Source organism: Drosophila gunungcola, unplaced genomic scaffold (genome assembly GCF_025200985.1).
Source record: "Drosophila gunungcola strain Sukarami unplaced genomic scaffold, Dgunungcola_SK_2 000029F, whole genome shotgun sequence".
NCBI classification, from domain to species: Eukaryota; Metazoa; Arthropoda; class Insecta; order Diptera; family Drosophilidae; genus Drosophila; species Drosophila gunungcola.
Genome location: NW_026453207.1, coordinates 589,555 through 614,417, shown reverse-complemented (window position 1 = coordinate 614,417; position 24,863 = coordinate 589,555). Strand labels below are relative to the sequence as shown.

Below are 24,863 nucleotides of genomic sequence, written 5' to 3'. Positions count from 1 at the left end.
AAATAAGTAATGAGATACAAATCTTCTATGTAATTTTGGATTGCGGTGAAATAAAATGAGTACCCCAACAGAAAAAAGTTAAGCAAGACTCGTTATGAAATTTTTTATGTCAGGAATATATATTAAGGAATCTAAAAACAATTTAAAAATAAAAACGAATTGAATAATTTTGTGTATTAGTAACAAGTGTTTTTTGATAATGAAATTTTAAATTTTTCTAATTTTTAATGGCCTGGGAGCATAATTAAATGATAAATACATAGTTACGTTTGGGGTCTGCGGAAACATTTATTTAAATAGCAGACTATGGTAACCAACATCTAAGACCACCCCTTTGGCCAACTAAAAATATAGTATTGCTATTTCTTCCCCTTAATTCATTTGCTTATTTTTTTTTTGACTATTAGTGCAGTTTGGTTTCGAATGAGAATCGACTCATTATATAGTTTCAGTTTCATAAGGGATTCTATAATAAAACCTTGTAGTAGTAGTCATTATCCGCGGCTCAGAAAAAGTTAAGCGGCTTATGGAGTCCATATCACCTTTCACAAGATTGTGCATAATAATAGTTCCAAGCGTGATTCTACGATTTACAAGAGTAGGTAAATTAAGCATTAGTTATATACTAGAGTATGAAGGCAACCTTACGTTTTGATTCCAGTTCAAACCACGAAGGCCGAAAATAAGAAATTTTTTGTACCGACTCAGTACGATCATTGTGTACTTGATATTGGGGACTCCAAACGCAATATTCTAAATTAGCACGGACAAGGGATGTAAATAATAATCTAGTTAGATAAGGATCGTATAATTCTTTTGACCATCGCTTAATAAATCCAAGAACTCTCATAGCCTTGTTAACAGTGGACTTTATGTGACAGTCGAATTTTTATTTTGGGTCAAGAAGAGTCCTAAATCATTGAACGAATATATTCGGCCCAGTGGCATATTATCAAGAGAATATCTTATAATAAGGCGTACCCCTAGAAAAAGTCATTACGTTACATTTAAGGCAATTCAGATTTAGTTTGACACCATCTCTGACAACAAACAATATCAGACTGTAAACCGACTGTAGGACAAACAAAGTTAAACATTATCAGCATTTTTTAATACTTGGGAATGTGTTATGACAGAAGGAAGGTTTATGAATAAATTAAATAGCAGTGGGCCTAAATGACTACCCTGAGGCACTCCAGATGTTACGTTATTCCTATTGAAAATTGCGTTTTTTAAAATAACCCTCCGAGTTCTTCAATCAAATAACTTGAAATCTAAGTTAAAAGATTACTCGAAAACCCGAGCTGATCTAGAGAATGGTTTACAGAACCAAAAGCCTTACTAAAATTTCTATATATAACATCAGTCTGCATTTTATTATTAAATCCTGTAACTATAATAAATGTCAATTCAAACAAATTCGAGGTAGTTGACAAAACCAGGTTAATAAGGTGATATTAGTGAGGAACACAAATGTTGCAAATGAGAAGTAATAATGAGCTTAAATGCTTTAGGTATTGCACACAATTTAGAAATAGCTCTATAATTTTGAAATTAAAGTCGTATACTCCCTTTATATGGGGTGGAATAATAAAGATAGTGGGAAAAACCTACCTAAAAAACCTGTCTACCTCAAGACAATTGAAACAGTTTAAGAATCGGTTTACAGATGGTTGAGGCACAAAACTTATTTAGGCGCCCAGGAAGGCCTTGGAGAGCATTTCGGTGTTGTAGTCTCTAAATCCTTTAGAAGAGAACTTTCTGTTAATACTTAATGTTTAAATTGTAAGGCTAAACTGAATTTAGACAAAAATCCCCACTAAAGGTAGTTTGGAAGAGCTTGGCAAATAAATCAGCAATTTCAGATTCAGTAGAAGCCTCAGTTGAGTTTAATCGTTATAGTGAAGGCAAGGCGGCGTTTTTTCGCTTGACATTTACAAAGTTATAAAATTTCTTCGGATTATTTTAAAATTCGGTTTTACACCGGTTCAAATACAGTGAATAGCATTGACTGTTAAGAACATTAAAATCCAATCGGGGGACTACATATTTCGAAAAATCGGATGGCTTGCACGTCCTTTTGTACTTTTGTAATTTTTCGTTTTTAAGTCTTTTATGTCTTGGAGGAAGACTGTCAGGAACGCATTCAATAAAAACGTGTTTAAAGCTTTCCATATCCATGCAATTGTATAAGTTTGTCCAGTTGTATTCGGAAATCAAATAGTTTAGCTTGTTAAAGTCGCATTTACGGAAAAATTTCGTTATAGTTCCACAAACTAAATGGGAATAGGTATCAGGGCAGGGCAGGGAAATTGTCAATTCCATTGTGGGATGGTATCGGTCCTCTGGGACAACTAGAGGATCAATTCTAGATATAACGACCTCAGACGGATCCAAAACAAATACAAGATCTAAATGCCTATTTAAAGAGATACGGATAAGGCTAATTTGTTGTAATGATTGGTCTAAAAGTCCATCAACAAAATCATGATCTGACAAAAGCGTGCAAACAATTGAGTCAGTAGGAGATGACCAAGATATATCTGGGAGAATAAAATCTCCCCAAACAATCACATGATCTCTGTCGGAAAGTAGAGATAGAACGGATTTCATAGCAGCCAAATGATGTTCATAACTTAAAATGACAGACCCAGGGAGGATATGAGAACAGGTTACAAAAATAGATAAGGCATGTAAAAAAACTTTTACACTAAAAAATTCCATTTTATGGGGGTAATCAGCCTGAATTATCTTCGAATTAAAACTGGAGTTAACAGCAGTAGGTACCCCACATCCCCTACGACAAACGCGATCAGTTCTATGAGTGTAAATGATAATGTTGTTTGGGAAATCTTCGGAGTTGGAAATCTCCGGTGTCAGCCAAGATTCTTTGAAGACTTAAATATTTTCATTTAAGGCAAAGGAGTCAGTGAACAGCCTAGATATCTTCATATTAAGTCCCCTTACATTTTGATAGGCTAGACTCTAAGATCGGATGCCGATTATTATTTCTTTGTCTTTTAGAAACAATGACATCGTCATCAGGCAAAAAAAATGTTTTATATAAAACGTTAAAAGCTTCTAGAGGATCAGATATTTTAAAAGAGGGTATCTGGCGAGTGTATGGAAATTTAAATTGTTCAACTGTAATGTTTGGAGATGGGTATTTTTCTTGAATAAACTTCATAGCATCATCCGATGTGGTTTCGGGGGTAAATCGAGAAACAAATAATTGTTTCCTATGGGGAACAACAGAAATTTTCTTTTTATCAGCACTAACACCTTGAACACTATGAACACATCTACTCCGACTTTCTGATGAAGGAAGTATTTTAGAGCAGGCAGTACCATTAGGAACAGCTTGTTGTAAAGCTTGCTGTAATGCTTTTGATCCACCGGGCTACTTTACTTCTCTAGTGAAAGTGGCTGATGAGCTAGGTGCTCTTTACAAGTATTTAAAATTGAAATTGTGGCAGGTTCCTTTTTTGAAACTGAATTTAAAGATGCGCCCGTTCTAATGAGCTCGTTTTTTTTTTACGGTAAGATGACTTTCTTAGCAGTTTTTTACTACTAAACTGTTCACTTACCTCGTTGAGTTGTTTCAACACTCCAAAAGATTCTTAAATACTATATACTATATACTATATACTATATACTATATACTATATACTATATACTATATACTATATACTATATACTATATACTATATACTATATACTATATACTATATACTATATACTATATACTATATACTATATACTATATACTATATACTATATACTATATACTATATACTATATACTATATACTATACTATATACTATACTATATACTATATACTATATACTATATACTATATACTATATACTATATACTATATACTATATACTATACTATATACTATATACTATATACTATATACTATATACTATATACTATATACTATATACTATATACTATATACTATATACTATATACTATATACTATATACTATATACTATATACTATATACTATATACTATATACTATATACTATATACTATATACTATATACTATATACTATATACTATACTATATACTATATACTATATACTATATACTATATACTATATACTATATACTATATACTATATACTATATACTATATACTATATACTATATACTATATACTATATACTATATACTATATACTATATACTACTATACTATATACTATATACTATATACTATATACTATATACTATATACTATATACTATATACTATATACTATACTATATACTATATACTATATACTATATTACTATATACTATATACTATATACTATATACTATATACTATATACTATATACTATATACTATATACTATATACTATATACTATATACTATATACTATATACTATATACTATATACTATATACTATATACTATATACTATATACTATATACTATATACTATATACTATATACTATATACTATATACTATATACTATATATACTATATACTATATACTATATACTATATACTATATACTATATACTATATACTATACTATATACTATTACTATAACTATATACTATATACTATATACTATATACTATATCTATATACTATATACTATATACTATATACTATATACTTATACTATATACTATATACTATATACTATATACTATATACTATATACTATATATATATACTATATACTATATACTATATACTATATACTATATACTATATACTATATACTATATACTATATACTATATACTATATACTATATACTATATACTATATACTATATACTATATACTATATACTATATACTATATACTATATACTATATACTATATACTATATACTATATACTATATACTATATACTATATACTATATACTATATACTATACACTATACACTATATACTATATACTATATACTATATACTATACACTATACACTATACACTATACACTATATACTATATACTTGTTTTGGTTTTGTACCCAGCTAATGGCCCCTTAGTATGTGAAGTGAAGTGAACTTTTTTAAATGTCGTGCAATGTAAGAACGCATACATATACATCTATAAGTATGAGAGATTTAATTGATAATCTATTAATTTTAAATAGTTAAATACTTTTGCGAGTAAGATAAGTTACATATTAAATAAGTTTTAAAATAGGTATACAAAATTGTGTTAATTAAATAAAAATAGTAGCTTATGGATTATTATGCAGAAGAGTCTGCTTGGCTTGTCAAATATGGTAACAGGAGAAATGTTAAAATATATATTTTTCAGTGCTGATGGTCATTATGAAGTGACACTTATGACAAAAGCAATAGTCTATAATAATGGATTGGTGATTTGGCAACCACCTGCCGTCTATAAATCTTCTTGTTCAATCGATGTTGAATATTTTCCATATGACGTACAGACCTGCATCTTAAAATTAGGAAGTTGGACCTATGATGGTTTTAAGGTGCTACTCAACTTTAATTTACTTTAAACGTTTACATTTTTTGTTTTTTAATTTACCAGCCAATTTTAGAAACTAAATTATTTAGTCGCATTAAATATTTATCTATTAAAAATTATAAGGAATGACAAAATATGTTAACATACTTAGGTATTTTGTTCTACTTTGTATGGCTTTCACTTGAGTAATCGTAAGTTCAGTTAAACTTAAACATTTTCGTTGCTGCTTATCAATTGTACATATTTCATCGTTAAAGAGAATGTGCATGCTACTATCTAAACAGTTAATATAGCAGTGTCCAAAAAAACAATATATTTGAATTGGTAAATAATAGTTCAAAATGTTTAAAATTTATTTTTTCGGGATAATGCATGATGTTTTCATTTTATAAATAACACTTGTACCGTAAATACATATGAAAGCAAAGAATGTAAATTTTTCATAATAACAAAACATACATACATTTCCAAAGCGTTCACTCAATTTTCTTTTACATCTGTTATGGCAGTGAATTATTTTGATCTTGACATTTTGAGAATTCTTCAACAACGAACACTATTGTCCTATTGAATAAGTTTGTGATGTTAACATGGAGGTTCGCTGATGTACCATGTTCAGGATTCGTCGCAGTAGGTATATGTCTCTTTTGGCTCTTTTGGAGGCCCCACGCATAACATGGTCCCCGAATTTTAAGTGACCAGCCGCTTGTAGTGAACCGAATTTAAAAATGTACCCGTTACTCGTTGAGTAAAAGGGTATTTTGTATTCGTTGAAAAGTATGTAACTGTAAGAAGGAAGCGTTTCCGACCATATAAATTATATATTCACTTGGTCAGGTTTAATAGCCGAGTGGATCTAGCGGTGTCCGTCTGTCTGTCCGTCTGGTCGTCTGTCCGTCTGTACATCCGGAAACTATAAAAGAGAAATTTGGGACTTAACATGCAGATTCTGATAGTTCCTAAGCAGTGCAAGTTTATTTCAAAACGGAGTTACGCCCACTCTACGTCCACAAATCGTGAAAGTTTGTACTGTCACTCTAAGACATGTTTAAAGGTTTGTTTCGGTCATGTCTATCGGTAGACTCGAAAAATGTCCAAAATCGAGCTATTGTTTAAGGAGTTATGGGGGGAAGTTCTCTGCCGTCTTGCTGCCGCTGCTTAGCCACTGATATACCGCTGTTCCGCTGCTAGCAGATGGGAGAGAGAGAAAGGGGGAGAGAGAGAATTACAAAACTGTTAATGGGGGGGTGGGCGTGCTGCCCGCTCTTAGCTTCTACAAATAGTAGAAATAGTTTTAGATTCTAATTTATGATACCATGAGACCATAACTTGCATAAAGGTATTTTTGTGAGTGCACACACAATTTCGATGCGCCTTTCACCACTAAATAACTTAGATGCCATTCCTTATACTTGCAATAATAATCGTATCACCTATGCTCACCAAGACATTTTATTTGCTAAGCAAGCTTTTAAGAATAAAATAAATATTAGGCACGGGTAAATATGTATTTTTAGGATGCAAATTTTTAAACATTGTCGAACTCTATACCCAAGAACAAGTCCTTATAACGACGCAAAAGAAACACCCCAAAAACTCCGAATCACGAGAATAAAAGCCCCATTACCCCTCCATATAAGGTCTATACGATTTCCACGCTGTAAAAGGGCGTTGGAAATTCTCACGTCAGAAGAAGGGCCACAATAACGGCAAGGAAAATTGATGCGAAAATTCCGCTGAAATTAACGGCAGTAAAATCTCGTAAAAAATTAGTGAACAAATTCTGTCTAAAAAGATCATGAAGTTAAAACCTAAACACAGTTAAAAGAAAGTGTTGTTTTCTATATTTTTTTAAAGTTCAAATAGAACAAAGAAACATTAATTAAATTAATACAACAAAAAAGGCTACGCCTGGTTAAAAAAATTGGCTAACCCAAAACACGAATAAATAGTCTTGATCAAGACTTTTGGACTAAATCGTATTAGAATAGCGATGTGAGCGTGCGAGCAGGGAAAAAAAAGAATCTTAAAACAAAACAAACAAGCAGCCTTTGGGAAAGAATACAAACAAAACAAACTAAGAACAAAATCGATTAATTGCAGTTACAGAACGACCCAAAATTTATGAAAAGTTAAAAGAGTAAAATAATAGTTAAATAATTTAAAACATGTAAATTAAATTAGCGAATTATATTTCTCTCCTAAGCCCCTAATCAACCAAATCCAGCATCATCAATAAGGCCTTCGTCGAGGAGCAATGGGTGAGTCGTAAACGAACAACAACAAAAGATAAAAAATAAAAGTCGTCCAGTGCGTACCCAATCTTAACTTCGTTTTGCGCTGTGTTAAGAAGATGTACACCTTAATGTAAGCTTATCAGGGATTTGCACCGATCTTTTAAATATTTTTTTTTGCAATTTCCTTTTTTATGTTTTATTTTTGGAGTGCAAATATTGCAATAGTTAAGTTAATGCTGTAAATAAAGCTTTAAAACGTCTACATTAAAGTTAATAAAACAAAGTTGGCTTTTTTGTAAGACATGCAATTAAATTAAAGTAAAGAAAAAAACAGGTAGCAGAATTAAAATAAAGCAGTAACTTCCCAATAAAATGCACCTGCACAGACACACATATTAAATAGAGTAAGTAATGAGACACAAATCTACTATTAAATTCGGAAACAAAACCATAGTACGATGAAATTAACTGAGTACCCCAAAAGAAATAAAGTTAAACAAGATTGGATTTGAAATTGTTTTATGTAAGCAATATATGTTATGGAATCTAAAATCAATTTAAAACAGGAAGGAAAGCTAAATTCGGCAAGCCGAAGTTCACAGCTTTTGAAAAAATTAAATATTCTTGAAAGCATTAAAATTACGATCGACTTGCGTATATGTTTAAAAACATTGAAGCTATGATGATTAGCAGCTCAATTATTTGATAGTTCCTATGACAGCAATATGATACAATTTGCCGATTTAAAAACTTAAAAGCGTAATTCTGAACTGTCGAATTAATTATTAATTTAAAAGAAATTCTAAAATAAATTACAAAATAAAAAGTTAAATTTTTTTAAAATATTTTTTTAAATATTTTTATTGATTTCATGGGAGCTTTATGTTATTGTCGTCCGATTTTTATGAAATTTAAGCCGTCATTCTGAAATATTCAACCATTACTATATGTTGAAGAACTAAAATAAAATTAAAAAACGGCAAAGTTATAATTTTTTTTTTATTTTATTTTGCGATTGTTTCTATGGAGATCCGGCTCGTTCCGACTTATATACTACCTGCAATAGAAAGACAACTTTTGGGAAAGTTTCATGCAGATAGCCTTAAAACTTTGAGACTGGTCTGCGTAGAAACGGACGGACAGACGGACGGACAGACGGACATGGCTAAATCGACTCTCCTAGTGATCAGCAGATCAAGAATATATATACATTATAGGGTCGGGAACGTCTCCTTCACTGCGTTGCAAACTTCTGACTGAAACTATAATGCCCTATGCAAGGGTATAATAAAAGGGAATTGAATTATGGTTAATTTGGTGTATTATTAAAGAAGTGTTTTGTGATAATGGAATTTTAATTTTTTGTTTCTGATGGCCTGGGAGCATAATTAAACGATAAATACATAGTTACGTTTGGTTTCTGTAAAGGCATTTATTTAAATAGCAGACTATGGTAATCAACATCTACGACCACCCCTTTGGCCAACTAAAAATATAGTATTGCTATTTCTTCCCCATTATTCGTTTGCTTATTTTTTTGACTATGGATGCTGTATAGTTTCGAATGAGGATCGACTCATTATATAGATTTAGTTTCATGAGAAATTGAATAGAGAAAACCAGAATACCCTGTAATTGTCCCCCTTCAACATTTGTTTTCTACGCTACAAGTGGGAAAGCTGTTTATTATTTAATTCGTTAAATTAACAAGTGCTAACCCCTGCTTAATGCAAGTTGTAAATCAAAATAAACAATTCCATATGTTTTCTACTGGATATCTATCCATCATTAGCGAATGCTTTTAGGACTTAAGCGCAGTAATGTGTAATCTTCGATAGAAGTTTTCAAATTTTACGAAAGCAGTTTATAAAAGTTGAGTAAAATTTTTGTATACATCTTTTTAAAGAGAGTTTTTTAATAATTGAAAACTTTTGACCAAGGTTTTTTTTCAGCATATTTTCGATTCGAATAAAATTAATAACAAAAAAGAAAGAAAGCAAACTTCGGCAAGCCGAAGTTCATAAGACATTAATATGTGTATGTTTAAAAGCATTGAAGCTATGATGATTTGCAGTTCAATTATTTGAGTTCCTATGTCAGCTATATGATATCGTTTTAATAAAATTAAAAGCATAATTATAAACTGTCAAAATATTAAAAAGTCTATCAGAATTTCTAAAAAAAATTACAAAATAAAAAAGTAACATTTTTTTTAAATATTTTTTTAAATGTTTATTATTGTTCTCATGGGAGCTTTATGTTATAGTCGTCCAATTTTAATGAAATTTAAACCGTAATTCTGAAATATTTAACCATTACTATACGTCAAAGAACTAAAAAAAAAACATCAATGTAATAATTTTTTTCATTTATTTTTTCGATTGTTTCTATGGGAGCTATATGCTATAGTCGTCCGATCCGGCTCGTTCCAACTTATATACTACCTGCAATAGGAAGACAACTTTTGGGAAAGTTTCAAGCAGATAGCTTTAAAATGGAGAGACTAGTTTGCGTAGACACTGACAGATGGATGGACAGACGGACATGGCTAGATCGACTCTCCTAGTGATGCTGATCAAAAATATATATACTTTATAGGGTCGGAAACGTCTTCTTAATTCTTAAATAAAAAATTAAAAAACAGAAAAGTTATAATTTTTTTTCATTTTTTATCCAAGTGTTTCAAATCCAAGTGTGTTTATTTTATCCTTGAAATTCCGATTAATATAATTGGAAAATGGATGTCATATAATACAATCATTTTTAGTTACAATAGCCCGAATTATAAAGTACCGATATTTGTAGACAAGCCAGAAATTATTTAACTTTATTTATGTCACCAAGGAAAAGCCATCAGAAACAAATTTTACTTGAATAAAATGCCACAAGAGCATAGTTTACAGGTGAACAAGGCTTAGCAGCCTATGGACTCTGCAGAGAATATCTGCATAATTTGCAGTGAAATTATTTTAAACACACAACCGAGTGTTATCACTTCATGTAATCACGTTCTCCATAAGAGTTGTTTGGAAACGCGCGTACAGGTTTATAGTTGCAGTTCAATTAAAGGAGTGGAACATAGTCGTTGGTAAACATTCACCCAACGCTAAGACTTGGGCTACAAATAAACATAAGAGAGTTGTTGCAACAGGAGCTCGTCCTTGTACTCGCCCACGTACTCCTAAGAATCAAGGAGCAAGGTCGCACGCAAATCAAATCAAAAACGCGCCAGCTAGAAGAGGTCCCCCCCCCAGGCAACGAAGACAAAATAATCACCCTGCGGTAGCTTCTGTACCTGTAGGAGTTATAGAATCAATCGTTCGCGACACTGTAACTCGAGTTTTATCATCCATGTCAGGATCTGTAAGCCTTGCAGCTCAACCCGCACAAATAACCGAAAATGCCTGTCCGATTTCTCAACCAAGTTATAGCTCAGCTAGGAGTACGCATTTATTGGAGGCACATAAAGTTGCAGATATTTTACAAAAATGGGGTGTTAGATTCTATGGAAAAATCGAGGGGTTATAAGTTGAAGAATTCCTGAATATAGTGGAAATTTTAACAATAGAACATTTCAATGGAGACGTAAAAATTATCAGTCGGAATATTCTTCACCTCTTAATAGGTAAAGCCTTTGGTTCTGGAGATACCATAAAAGGGTTCAAACTTTTACTTGGAGTGAATTTGGTGCTGCTTTCCGAGAACAATATCACGTTAACGAAAGCAGGGAGAGTCATTCGATACGTTTTATGAAAGTGTTTGTAAGCTCATGGATAAACTATCAGCAAGTTTTGCCGAGGACGAGATAGTAGAGATGATACAAGGAAATTTGGTTATAGGCATCAAAGAGAGACTTTTGTTACGCCATTTAGTTCTCAAGCGGGAACAATTTCTTAAAGAAGTAGGTCGTGCACGACCGCTACAAACAAAGCCTGCTCAATATCGAGTATACGCCATTGGATAACGAAGAACCTAATGAAACCGGGGAAGATAATGAAGTTTCCGCTATTATACGCACAGCTCCTCTGTTGTGCCAAAACTTTAAGCGAAAGGTGGAAAGCTGGCAGGGGAGACATCCAATCTAGGAAAAGTGTCCCAAAAGTAGAAGAAAAGTTACAAAAAAAAAAAAGTAAAAGTAAATTAGATCAAGAACCAAAAACTGAAGTAAAATTACCTTTTAAGCCCTATCACGAGAGATTAAGAAACTACAATTTAGTACAAGATAGAATTTTCGCAGGAATAGAAATGAAAAATCGCCGAGCATACTTTCGTTTTTCGAAAAGAGACAAAGAGAAAAATGCTTCTGTTGTTTTTCAAAACAATAGAGACCGTCGTAGTTATGCTGGCGTAACCGTTTTGGAATTCTCAGAACTTGGCTTGCTTGACACTGGAGCAAATAGAAGATGTCTCTGAGCTTTTTTAGCGCTTATGCATTTTTCTAAGTATTCAAGTTTTAAGAAATTTTGTCGCAGATCCGAACAGCAGATGCCAAGTTGCACCAGGTTCGGGTAATACTGAGTGTATAACTTAAATATCAGGATAAGGAAAAATTTATTGAACTATACATTATTCCTTCAATAGCTCAGAGATTAATACTAGGTTTAGATTTCTGGCGTGCTTTTGAATTAGCGTCAGGAATCATCAGCTCTATCTTGACTGAGGACATAGAACTAGACTCAGAGGAAGATAATTTCCCATTATCTATTCAGGGAAGACAGCAACTTGAGGCTGTTCAGAATGGTTTCCAAGTTTTGAAAAGCAAGGCTTAGGTCGCATTCTGTTAATTAAGCATGGTATTGGCATTGGTGATAGTAAGCATTATATTCTCCTCAGAGTAATGCTGCGGAGAATGGGATTAAAAATTTACAAGTAGCTTTCTTCGACGCATAAAGCCATTGAATTTTCGCCTTACAAAGCATTGTTTGTATGGTGAATCATGGAAAATCATGGAAATGATTATATATTGCTAAAAAAAGTTATCCCTCTTAGAGGAATCCCCACTTTTAAATCCTTTGGATAAGTTAAACTGTCTGCGCTCACGGCCGGTCTCGTATAAGGAAGGCCAAGAGGTTTTTAAGCGAAACTCGTACTTGAGCAATTTCTCCAAGAATTTCAATAAGAAATTAGGTTCTCAATTTTCAAGGTAAGTCGAGAAAAAAAAGAAAGTGGGTACAGCATATTATCTGTTAGAGAATTTACAAGGCAAAGAAATAGGTACATATAATGTCTAGGATCTGCGAAGCTAATTCTAGCGAATCGTGCCTCGTAGACTCGTTATATTATCTGTAAAAATCCAATAATTGCGCGTCCTAGAGTAATAGCAATAGGTAGTATCGAGTACATTCTGGCAGCCCTTTCAAGTGACAGATACCATTCACCAGATGGTGAATACCGAAAACGAACTCGGAGAAGGGTTCGTCGGGTCCATTGAATCGGCCTCCAAACTCTCTTCTCTGAAACCTTGTCTCGCTGATCAGTCAAAAAGCTCCCCCGATTCTGGGAAGAACAAATATAAAAGACAGAGTTAAAGCCACTTGTGCTTCCAACCTTATTCTTTAAGTTATTATTGCATCCGAAACAATGCATGCAAAGAAATTACAAATGAAAACCCTCAATAGGCTTTGCGTGCCTGCAAGGTAAATATTTTCGAAAAATAACAGCTTCTCTAAATTGCAATTACACTTTGCACATTTTTAGCTTTCGCCTTACTGTCTCTGGTCTGCGAATACACGGCGAGAAAAAAGCCCTGTTGTGCGCATCACAATAGAACAGACGCAAAAAAAACACCCCAAAAACTCCGACCCACGAGAATAAAATGCCCCATTAGCCTTCCATATAAGGTCCATTAGCGCAGTAGCGGTTAGGAAAATTAAATTTTCGAATTATATTTCTCTCCTAAGCCCCTTATCAACCAAATCTAGCATCATCAATGAGGATAAGAAAAAAGGTAAGCTAGACTTGTTTTGAAATTTTTGTATGTTAGGAATATATGTTAAGGAATCTAAAACACAATTTAAAAATAAAATCGAATTAGGTTATGAAAAATTGTGTGTATTAGTAAAAAAGTGTTTTTTGGTAATGAAATTTTAAATTTTTCGAATTTCTGATGGCCTGGGAGCCTAATGAAATGATAAATACATAGTAACGTTTGGGGTCTGTGGAGGTTGGGAGGGTAATGAACATGGGTGTGGCAATCTACATCTAAGACCACCCCTTTGGCCAACTAAAAATATCGTATTGCTATTTCTTCCCCTTAATTCGTTTGCTTATTTTTTTTTACTATTAGTGCAGTGTAATTTCGAATGAGGATCGACTCACTATATAGATTCAGTTTCATAAGGGACTCTTTAATAAAACCTTGGAGTAGTAGTCATTATCCGCGGCTTGTAAAAAGTTAAGCGGCTTATTCACTCTATGGAGTCAATATCACCTTTGACAAGATTGTGCATAATCTAGTTGGTTTTGGCGACCTTTCCAAAGTATATTAATTGTTAGCCGGCTCGAGGTCAAGATGTTGAAAAAATAACACAATTTTTTTTTTAATTTTGGTTATTTGTCAATATATTTCGGATGCTCTTCGGCAACCGTCTTCAGGACAACTATAAAATAATAACAACGATTTTAATATTCTTAAAAAACAGAAAACAATTTACATTTGACATACATTTATTTTACACGTCTGCGTCCAGTGACATGGTAACAACTCCATAATTTAATTTTAATTTTTCTTTTTCTTTCCCTAGTAAATGTCTATATAAATGAGCGCAATTGTCAGTGTCCGTTTTGTAATTCATCCGTATGTCTGAAGGTATTTTTATGATATGTAGCATTTCTATGGTGAATCGTTTGGCATGGTGTTGTTCTTGTGTTAAGATACTCGCCTCTTCGAAGTTCGAAGAGTGATTATTCTTGGCACAGTGGGAAATGAGTGCTGTTTTTTGCGCGTTCGTATGGTGTCTAGCTTTGAAGTCCGATTTATGCTGTGTTAGTCTAGTTTTTAGTTTTTAGCATTTAATATGTTAGTAGAGACTAAGTATAATTTTGTGAGTGTTCACACTCAATTTCATTGCGACATTCACCACTAAATTACTTAGATGCCATTACTTACACTTGCAATAAGTTTTACATCATATTTGGGACGTATCACCGTGCTGACCAAGACATTTTATTTGGTAGGCAAGCTTTTAAAAATAAAATAAATATTTGGCACGGGAAAAGGCTCCTGTTTTCTATGTATTTTTAGATGCAACCTTCAATCCTAGCAACTTTTTTAAAATCTTTTTTTAAACCTCTATACTCAAGAACAATTCCTTATAAGGTGTTATTGAAAAGTAAAGAAGGATAAATGCTTTGCCAACCATTTAGAGACAATTGACGACAAGACTTAAGTTGCCGTTGAGGAAAATGTGCTGAAAATGTTGGTCGATTAAATGGCCTCCCGGGGCAGCCATATAAATAAGAATGAACCGCAATTTTGAGGTAACTACATTAAAATAAATTTAAAAATGGGTTATTACCCATTTTTATACCCTTGCAGAGGGTATTATAATTTCAGTCAGAAGTTTGCAACGCAGTGAAGGTGACGTTTCCGACCCTATAAAGTATATGTATTCTTGATCAGCATCACTAGTAGAGTCGATCTAGCCATGTCCGTCTGTCCGTCTGTCCGTCCGTCTGTCCGTCCGTTTCTATGCAAACTAGTCTCTCAGTTTTAAAGCTATCTGCATGAAACTTTCCCAAAAGTTGTCTTTCTATTGCAGGTAGTATATAAGTCGGAACGAGCCGGACGACGATAGCATATAGCTCCCATAGGAACAATCGAAAAAAAAAATAAAAAAATATTATAACTTTGCTTTTTTTTAATTTTTTTTTTATTTCTTCGACATATAGTAATGGTTAAATATTTCAGAATTACGTTTTAAATTTCATCAAAATCGGACGACTATATCTCATAGCTCCCATAGGAACAATCGGAAAAAAAATACAAAAAAAACTATAACTTTGCCGTTTTTCAATTTTTCTATTAGTTTTTCGACATATAGTAATGGTTAAATATTTCAGAATTACAGTTTAAATTTCATCAAAAGCGGACGACTATATCATATAGCTCCCATAGGAACAATCGGAAATAAATACAAAAAAAATTATAACTTTGCTGTATTTAAATTTTTTTTTATTAGTTCTTCGACATATAGTAATGGTTAAATATTTCAGAATTACCGTATAAATTTCATCAAAATCGGACGACTATATCATATAGCTCCCATAGAAATAATATAAATATATAAAATAACTATCTAATAACTGAGCTGCAAATCATCATCAAAGCTTCAATGTTTTTAAACATATACGCAAGTAAATCTTAATTTTAATGTTTTCAAAAATATTTAATTCTTGCAATAGCTGCAAGGGTATATGAACTTCGGCTTGCCGAAGTTTGCTTCCTTTCTTGTTTAAATTCATTTCAAAATGATCCTAGCTATATGTCCTACCATGTTCATGAAATTGAAGTAGAAATCGCTGAGGTTTATTGTTTCCGAGATTTCGACGTTCATACAGGCGGACATGGTTAGATCGACTCCGCTATTGATTCTGATCAAGAATATATATACTTTTATCGGTCGGAAACGCTTCCTTCTACCCGTTACATTCTTTTCAAGGAGTGCAATATACCCTTTTACACTTATAGTACAAAAAAACGCTGTCAGTTTTTTAAATGTTTTTCGATTATAAGTAGCGCTTACATTTTTTTAAAAATCTTGAAAATGTTAAGTTAGTATATCAACTAATACTTCTAGGTTGGGTGAAAAGTAACCTTCTTGGCCGCTAAGTGCAATGCTATCGCTCATTATAGTAAATGCTTAGAGCGGTAGTCCTTACATCTAATTTTGACAGCTTTTGTAAGGATGCGGAATCCGGCGGACTTTTGGTGTAGACTTGTAACTGTTCTTGAAGCCTGGATCCAATTTAAGAAACTAGAGAAAAAATTTGGGTTTTGCAAGCCAAAGCGCCAACATACAAGAGCATCAAAAGCATGGCTAGTCAATGATTTAGGTCTCCCATCCCCCGTATTCACCCAATTTGGTTCCTCGGGTTATTATCTCTTCCCGAACCTCAAAATATGGCTCATAAATAAAAAAAACCAACTCGCGCGAGGAGATCATAACTTTTCCAGCGTGATAAAAAAGATGCAAAATCGCTGAAACAAGTGTATTAAATAAAAAAATAAAAAAAGGTTTTAAATTTCCAAGGAGGTTTCTTTTTAACTCTCCTAGTATTTTCCTATTTGATTACAACAAATGTATTACAACAACTGAAAAAAAAAAAACCCCATCACCTAAAATTTTCTGTGATCAAAAAACGTAGATGAAAATGCTCATACTTTTCTGTTGACTTTGCAAGTGTTTAAAAAAGCAAACAAGATAACCAAAATATGGAAAACCTACGTCGAGGTATGTTCGAACTGCTTATATTGTAAAATTTTTTAATGTTTCCATTTTAGCCGAAAATTAACAAAAGCGCTTTGTTTCCAATCCACGCAAATCCACGCTATGGTTTTAATTAATGTATGTAAGGTAAATACCCGTTTTTTTTCATTAAAAACACAAAATCCATGGCAAGTAAATTCTTTGTTTGAAATTCCTATTTGAAAAATTGTAAGCGCATTTCGAATTCTATTTGCCCGCGTCTATGTGACCAGTAGCTCAGTCTTACTGCCTCGCTAAAATATTTTTTTGTACCTAAATTGTGATCCAGCGTTGTGTTGTGTACACGACTCTCTGTACACGACCCCTCTTATATGTTCTGTTGGCTGGACTGATCATCCCAGGAAAACGGCATGCTAACGCTTCTTGCTAGACTGCACCATTCTTGAAGGCACTGCGTCTTGCTGATGCTGCACAGGGTTCACTTTTCTGAAGTAATTGAAATGTTGGTTCAGGGTGCTCAGGAAAAGGGGGGCTGGTTCTGTTTCCAGTCTAATTGCGTAATTTATCGAATTCGATTGGAGCCTAAATAGCCTTTTTGTAAAAAATGTCGTCGATTTCTCAGACTTCGACGGAATTATACTTAATACTGCTCTTGACTTCTTGCTTTGCTTAAAATGAGCTCCAAGCTATTTAGTGCAACTTTGGTGTCCTTGAGCTTTTGTTGCAAGTGTTTCTTAAAGCTCATGCTTGGTGATAAAACAGTTCCAAGATATTTGTACTCCTTCGCCACCTCAATTAGAGTCAAACTTATATTATTTGTCAAGCGACCGCAGGGATCCTTGATGCTCATTGTATTGACTTCTCGTGGTCGATTTGGAAATTACAGTTGGTGCAAAAGATAAAGATGTAGTTTATTATTTTTTGCATCGTTTCGGAACTGTCGGCTAGCCTCTGCGTATATAAGTTATTTAAACGGATTCTGTGATTTTATCGACAAAAAATAAAGAAAGCATGATAATAACGAGCTAAGTGTCCTTGCTTGACTCCCATGCTTGTCACAAGCTTTTAAAAGGGACTTTTTTCATCCCATACGGTTGTGCGGTTCTCGGAATAGAGATTTTGTATAACTTAATTTTTTTTGGTATCACTCCCTAGTGCCCTCCGTCGATCGTGTCGAAAACTGCTTTGAAATCAATTATATTCTTTTGCTGTAGATATGAGTTTGAAAATGCTATCTACTATCGAGTAACCTTATCTAGCACCCGCTAAGTATTTGCTCAGATTCTGAGATTCTCTCTAACAGTATTGACTTTTTGGATACTATTGAGGAAGGATATACCTCTGTAGTTAGCAGCAGCGCTTAGTTCTTTTTTCTAAAACATCGGGAAGATAATGTCCGCTTGAATTTCTCTGGTTCCAAATGATCTTAATAAATGTGATAATCGTCATAACAGGAATATCAGTTAAAATTAAAAAAAAAAACTTGGCCGGAACTCCGGTTAGCATCTTGAACTTCGCTAACTTGAATCGATTTGTCTAGCTCATTTATTTTTAAATAACGGATCTACGTTCTGCGTTACTTTAATTGACTAAAGTAAAATGCGGTTGCCTTTATTACCCAACTCTGTCAATGGGATGATTGAATTTGTTGGATATTTGCCAAACCCCTTTGCTGTCTCTTGTTTTGCGAATCCCAATCTCTAGATGCTTATAGACCGCTTGCGAATTATTTTGCGAATTTCCATCTCCAGATACTTGCAGTCCGCTTGTTTTACTCTGCATAATGAATTATACGCTGCATTGGCCTTTCGATAGGCAAGTTTAGTCTCGTAGTTTCCGTTCTTTCTAATCTTCTGTAGCCGTTTAGGATTGCTTGTCAAGCCATGGCAGCTTGAAATTTCGATGATGCGAACATTGCATAACAATCTATGCTATGGTCTGCCAGGTCTTTCATACTGCTTTATCTTGGACTTCTTAAAATTAAAATTCCCATCCGTATCTCCACTCATTTTGCCGATTTTTATTTCTATATTTGTCGTTCGCATAGCTCTATATAGGACGACCATAGCCGGCAGAAATCGGTTTGCCTTTGGAGTCTTTCTGGGGTTCTCAACTGTTCACTGCGGGATTCAAACGATCCCCAAAACACTCAATCGACAAATGCCCTGCTTGTTTCTTCCACAGGCGGCATCCCTTCGCTCCAAGCGCATTCCATCGAGGCGCAACCGGCAGACCAGGCAAGTGGCTCCCGGCAGGCACCTGGTCCTGCCGCACTTCCCTCCGACTCCCGGCGGACACCAAGTCCTTCCACCCGAATGATTTCCAAACAATCCTTCCAAACTTGTAAACCCTGAACAAAAATAAAGATTAGAAGCTATCTAAGCGAACAAAGACCTAGCTCTTTTACTCTGGACTTGGTCGGATTTTCTTATAGCAACCACACCTTTCAATCACAATTACACCTTTCAATTGCCACACCTTTAATAACTTAAACTTTTTGCTCAAAAACCTTCAAAATACATTTTTAAATTGGTAAATCCAGTAAGCGACCCAAAGAATGGTTTATTTGAGATAGCGCAATGTCAAGCAAGCCGTCAAAAAAGTCATGATGCGCTAGTGGAAGTAAGATATTAGTTTTTTTATCTGTTATAAAAACCATACATTGATGTTGACAGTCTCAATAATATCTTCGTTAATGTCCCAGTACGTGAATCAGTCTCTAACTTGTACGTATATAAATGAAATTCCGTCCGTAGTGTCCCATTGTAAAGTCCACATGTATGCTGACGATGTGCAATTATACGTTAGTAGTTCTGTTTGTCGTATTTATGACTGTGTCGGTGCTTGTAACTCTGACCTTCAAAGCATTAGTCAGTGGGCAAGTGCTAATGGTCTAGCCTTAAACCACACAAAGTCTAACTAAGATTATTAATCGCAAAGACCTATCTGACTCCATCTCTACGGCATGTCATAGAAGTTTTTGTTAGTTGTGATGCTACTAGCTTTAGAAAAACGAATGTAGAATTTAATAACATCGGACGATATGTATTTAAGCTGAGACCCCGTGATCATGATTCTGAATACGCAAATAAAATGTATACTTTGGAATGTAAATCTGTTATAAGGCGCAGAACTCTGTCAATGCTCCACAAAATTATCGACACTATAAAACCGTCGTACCTGTTTTCTGAGTTTTAGTGCATCTCAAAGAACTAATAATCTTATTGTAAACCGGACCAAAATGTCCAGTTCAGCAAATCCCTTTTTGTAAATTCTGCTCGTCTCTGGAATCAACTCCCGCAATCCATAAAATCATTATTAAAAATAATTGGTATTAAGAATAAGAATATTGTAATTCCGTATCATATCATGACTAGCACATTAAACTTACAGTTTAATTTTTCGTAGTGGTAGGATGCAAATAAATCAATAAAATAAAAAATAAATAAATTAAATCGGTTTACCGGCGGAATGTTAAAGTTAATAGCTTGTTAGATTCGTTAATCTTCAAGATAAAGTGATAAGATCATTTTTGGTTTTCAGGTGTGTATTTGAAGAACTTATTTATGTTGTGGAAACTTCAGTTTTTGCCATTTGTTCAAACTTTGTCGAGCTCTAGCGTCTATATTCGAAGACCTATACTTACAACACGTTTGGGAAAGTTGAAAGTTGAAGTTCTAATGAAATAAGCTATCGATTACCAAAATCGTGTTAGCAGAATTGGAGATTAAAAATAAAATTTGCATGAAAACAGGTGAAGAACGTTATTTACACTTTGAAAAAAAATTTTACCATAAAAAAATCGTGTCATTTTTTGGTTTTATCTAGGCAGGATTTCATCGATTTAAATTTGTCAACCAATGCTATAGGCCGTTTAACAAGTCTTCCATTTTTCCAGTGCATCGCAGGTTTTGCATGTTTAGCTTCTCGATTGCCCGTTATTTTAATTAAGTTCTTTAAGTACTAGCATACGGCTAAATGTAAGAGAAAACGTTCCTGTTCGCAGTTGTTCATTGAACGTAGCTATTTCATCATGATATGGCTGTGGCGAGTGGTGCAGTTGGCGATGGATCCCGGGTGAAGTTGTTGTGCGCAGGTTAAGAAGGGGAAATTTTATTAAGATTTTTGCTGTAAGGGCAGCTCTGCATTTTCCGATCAGTCAGTTATATTGTTGTTTTCGCCATTGTTTTGGACAGGGATCAAGATTATATTTTACATGCTACGTTAATCTAAAGGTATTTTATTTAAAAGTGTACAAAAAATTATTAGTAAGGTTCGCGGGGTTGATTATTCGAATTTTTTAAGTGAAACCGATAACTTTAGGGCTTCAAGTTAGGAAATACTGGATAGTTCGTTTATTTATTCCATTTATATTATCCTCTTTATATAGTTTTATAGATGAGCATAAGAGGATGAGCTCAGGGGACTTTTCCTTATTCATAGTAAATAAGAATAAAGACGGTTGATGGTTTATGAACTTCTCCAATTGTTAAATTAATGAAAAACAAAGGTTAAAGGTTAAATCTGCTTGCGTGCCAATGCAGGTTTGGCGATTACGTTGAGATGCTTACGAAATTCTCGTTACCAAATTTGAATAGCTCTGTCTGATCCAATAAAGTTGGTGCCGCAATCGCTGTACATATCAATCGCCTTGGTTGGGAGGCATATAAAGGCAGCTATTTAGGCCTTGTAATTCGAATATCCTCCTACGCGGGGTGTACCGCAGGGATCTGTTCTGGGACCAATCTTGTTTTCAATGTATATAAATAATCTTCCGACCGTAGTGTCCCATTGTAAAGTCCACATGTATGTAAGATTGTGAAGTTAACATAAGCAGAGAAGCAGCAGGATAAGCAGTACATCAGCCGAAAAGCAGAAAGCAGTAGAGCAGTAAAGCAGCAGCAGAAATGTATAAAACGCGTTATGGATTATTTTGGATGATCGAAGAATGGGCAGTTGGAAGAAGAAGAAAAACGCAGAAGCAGAAGCGGAGAGAGAAAAAGTGACGCCGTAGGAAAAAGCCGAAAAAGCCCACAGTCAAATATTTTGTATCTTTCATTACTAACTTTATATCATATTAATAAAAAAGCAAGTTGAGATTAACCTTCTCAACTCACATTTGGGAACTCGTCCTAGTCTAGAAAGTGCAAGTGACTACGCCGTCCCGCTGTCTCTCAGATAAAATAAAACGCGAGCTACGAACGCCGATGAGTAAGAGGGCAAAAAAGCAGGAGCCTTTTAAGATACCAGTTGTAAAAGGGAGACAGCCGTACTACACAAGGTCAGTTGACTGCTCCGAACAACGAGAAGCAGAAACTTGAAGAAGCAAGTGGTGGTCAGAATTTCGGAGCTATGGCTTCTGAAAGCTGTTCGATCGCCGAGAATACAAGGACCCTGAAGGATCTTGTCCAGCTCCTCGCCTTAAAAATGGGAATAGACGAGCAGAACAATACCAGTAGCTCAATTACTGCGGAAAGCTTTGAAAAAATCATTCCTGAGTTTGACGGTGAATCCATACCGGGCAAGCATTGGTTTGACAATTTTGAGCTGAATGCTGAGGCTTACGGTCTGAACATAAAGCAAATGTATGTACAGGCTCGTGCCAAGATGACGAATACAGCAAAATTGTTTTTGGATTCTACTCACGTACACCAATACACCGAGATGCGCCTCTTGCTGGAGACGAGGTTTAGTCGTCAATACGTGTGCAGCGCGGATCTTCATAAGCAGCTCCGTACTCGAAAAAAACGCAAGCAGGAATCTTCTCACGAGTATCTTTTGCAGATGAGGAAGATTGCAGCACTTGGCAGCATAGATGCACGTTCTGTAATACGCTACATTGTGGATGGCCTAAATCTGAGGAGCGACTTCAAATACACTCTCTATAATTGCAAATCTTTTAGAGAGCTGCAGGAACAGTATGAAGTTTTTGAGCGCGTAGCCGAAAAGGGAATAAAGCCGTTTCCGTCGAACGACAGTAGTTGGACCCCAAACCAGAAGAAGCAGCACGAATTTAACGACAAAAAGAGTCATTGCTTTAACTGTGGATCTGCCGATCATTTTCGCAAGGATTGCAAGGCCGCCACGAAATGTTTTAGATGCAACAAAGAGGGTCATATGTCTAAAAATTGCCCTGGATTAGCTGCTGGTATCCAAGTTGTGCGCAGTGCGAATCGTATGAAGAAGGTCACCCTTAACGTCGTCGAAGTGGAATGCCTGGTAGATACCGGAGCCGACGTATTCGTATTGAGAAAGTTCATCTTCAACAAAATTCCTACCGTTATCTAGGAGAAAAGTGAATCGAAGCTGCGAGGTCTGGGAAAGAAGATCACATGCCCAGTTTGACGTTTTTCTGATGATGTCGCGGTTATGATTTCGTCTCTAAGTTCAACAAGTTTTCTTCTCTGCAAGGGGAGAAAGCTTGAGAGGAACCAAATCAGATGACTATTTACAATATAATTAATACAAATGACGAAATCGATGTTCCTTCCCAGTACGCAAAGGAAATGTCTATGCTGATAAAAAACTACAAGGCAGTGGATTTGGTAGCAGAGGTTCCAGTTAAGCTGCGAATCGTTCCAGACGGCAAGATCATCCCATTTCGTCAGTCCCCGAGTCGATTCGCCATTGCCGAAGAAAAGGATGTCGAGAAACAGATCGACGAATGGTTAGATGCTGAATTATACGCCCATCTACATCAAACTTTTCTAGTCGCCTGGTGCTGGTAACCAAAAAGGATGGCACGCGTTTATGCGTTGATATTCGTAAACTGAATTCGATGGTGCCGAGGGACTGCTTTCCCGTTCTGGTAATCGACGACGTGCTGGAAAAGCTGCAAAAAGGGAGATATTTTACAGTGATGGACTTGGAGAATGGCTTCTTCCACGTTGCTATAGAGGAGGACAGCAAGAAATACACAGCATTTATCACAAAATCAGGACTCTACGAATTCAATAAAACCCCTTTTGGATTTCGGAACTCGCCGGCTGTTTTTATTCGCTAAGTAAACCACGTATTTCAAGAGCTGATGGACAAGGATGTTCTTGATTTATATATGGATGATATAATAATTCACGCCGAAACTGCAGAACATTGTTTGGAAAAGATGGCACTCGTTTTTAAAACAGCTGGAGCGTTTGGCTTAAAGATCAAGTGGCGAAAATGTCACTTCTTGCAGGAAAGAATTTACTGTTTGGGCCACAATATTGAAAACGGAAACCTATGGCCTGGGCAAGAGAAGACGGCAGCAGTCAGCAAATTTTCGGTGCCAAAGAATGTCAGAGCAGTCCAAGCATTCCTGGGGTTGACTGGATTTTTCAGGAAATTTGTCTTGACCTATTCCCAGATTGCTCGAAGTTTGAAGTTTCCTGAACTTCCGTGGTGTGCTTCCGCATTATTGACCTTACTTCGACAGTGGTCATATTAATGACGTTGATTGTGAATAATTTTGTTGGCCATTTTTCGCTTTCCTGTTTGAGACATGGCGGCCCATTGCTATATCTTGAGTGGTAAGTCCTCGAGTGGCACAATCCTCTGGATTGGTAGCTGGGGTACATGTCTCCATTGTAATGTTGCGCTGTCGTCGAGAATCTGACTATCTCGATTGGAGACGACTGTCTGCCAACGTGACGGGTATCAGACAAAAAGAATTTGTCAGTTGGAGAGTAGTTGATGAGCAGTTGCGATGAAATCCAATTAGCCAGAGTACCGCGCC

The 24,863-nt window shown here is 34.8% G+C and overlaps 1 protein-coding gene across 8 annotated transcripts in view; it reads left to right on the top strand.

Annotated features, from left to right (window-relative positions):
• LOC128263947 (acetylcholine receptor subunit alpha-like) overlaps positions 1–24,863 on the top strand; it is a 609,051-nt gene that overhangs the window by 192,404 nt on the left and 391,784 nt on the right. Inside the window, exon 4 of one of the 8 annotated variants that reach the window (XM_052999220.1) lies at positions 5,308–5,488. The exons of the other annotated variants lie outside the window; for them this stretch is intronic. Coding sequence (XP_052855180.1) covers positions 5,308–5,488 — 181 coding nt within the window. The remainder of the gene's footprint in view (positions 1–5,307; positions 5,489–24,863) is intronic. 8 annotated transcript variants of the gene reach the window in all.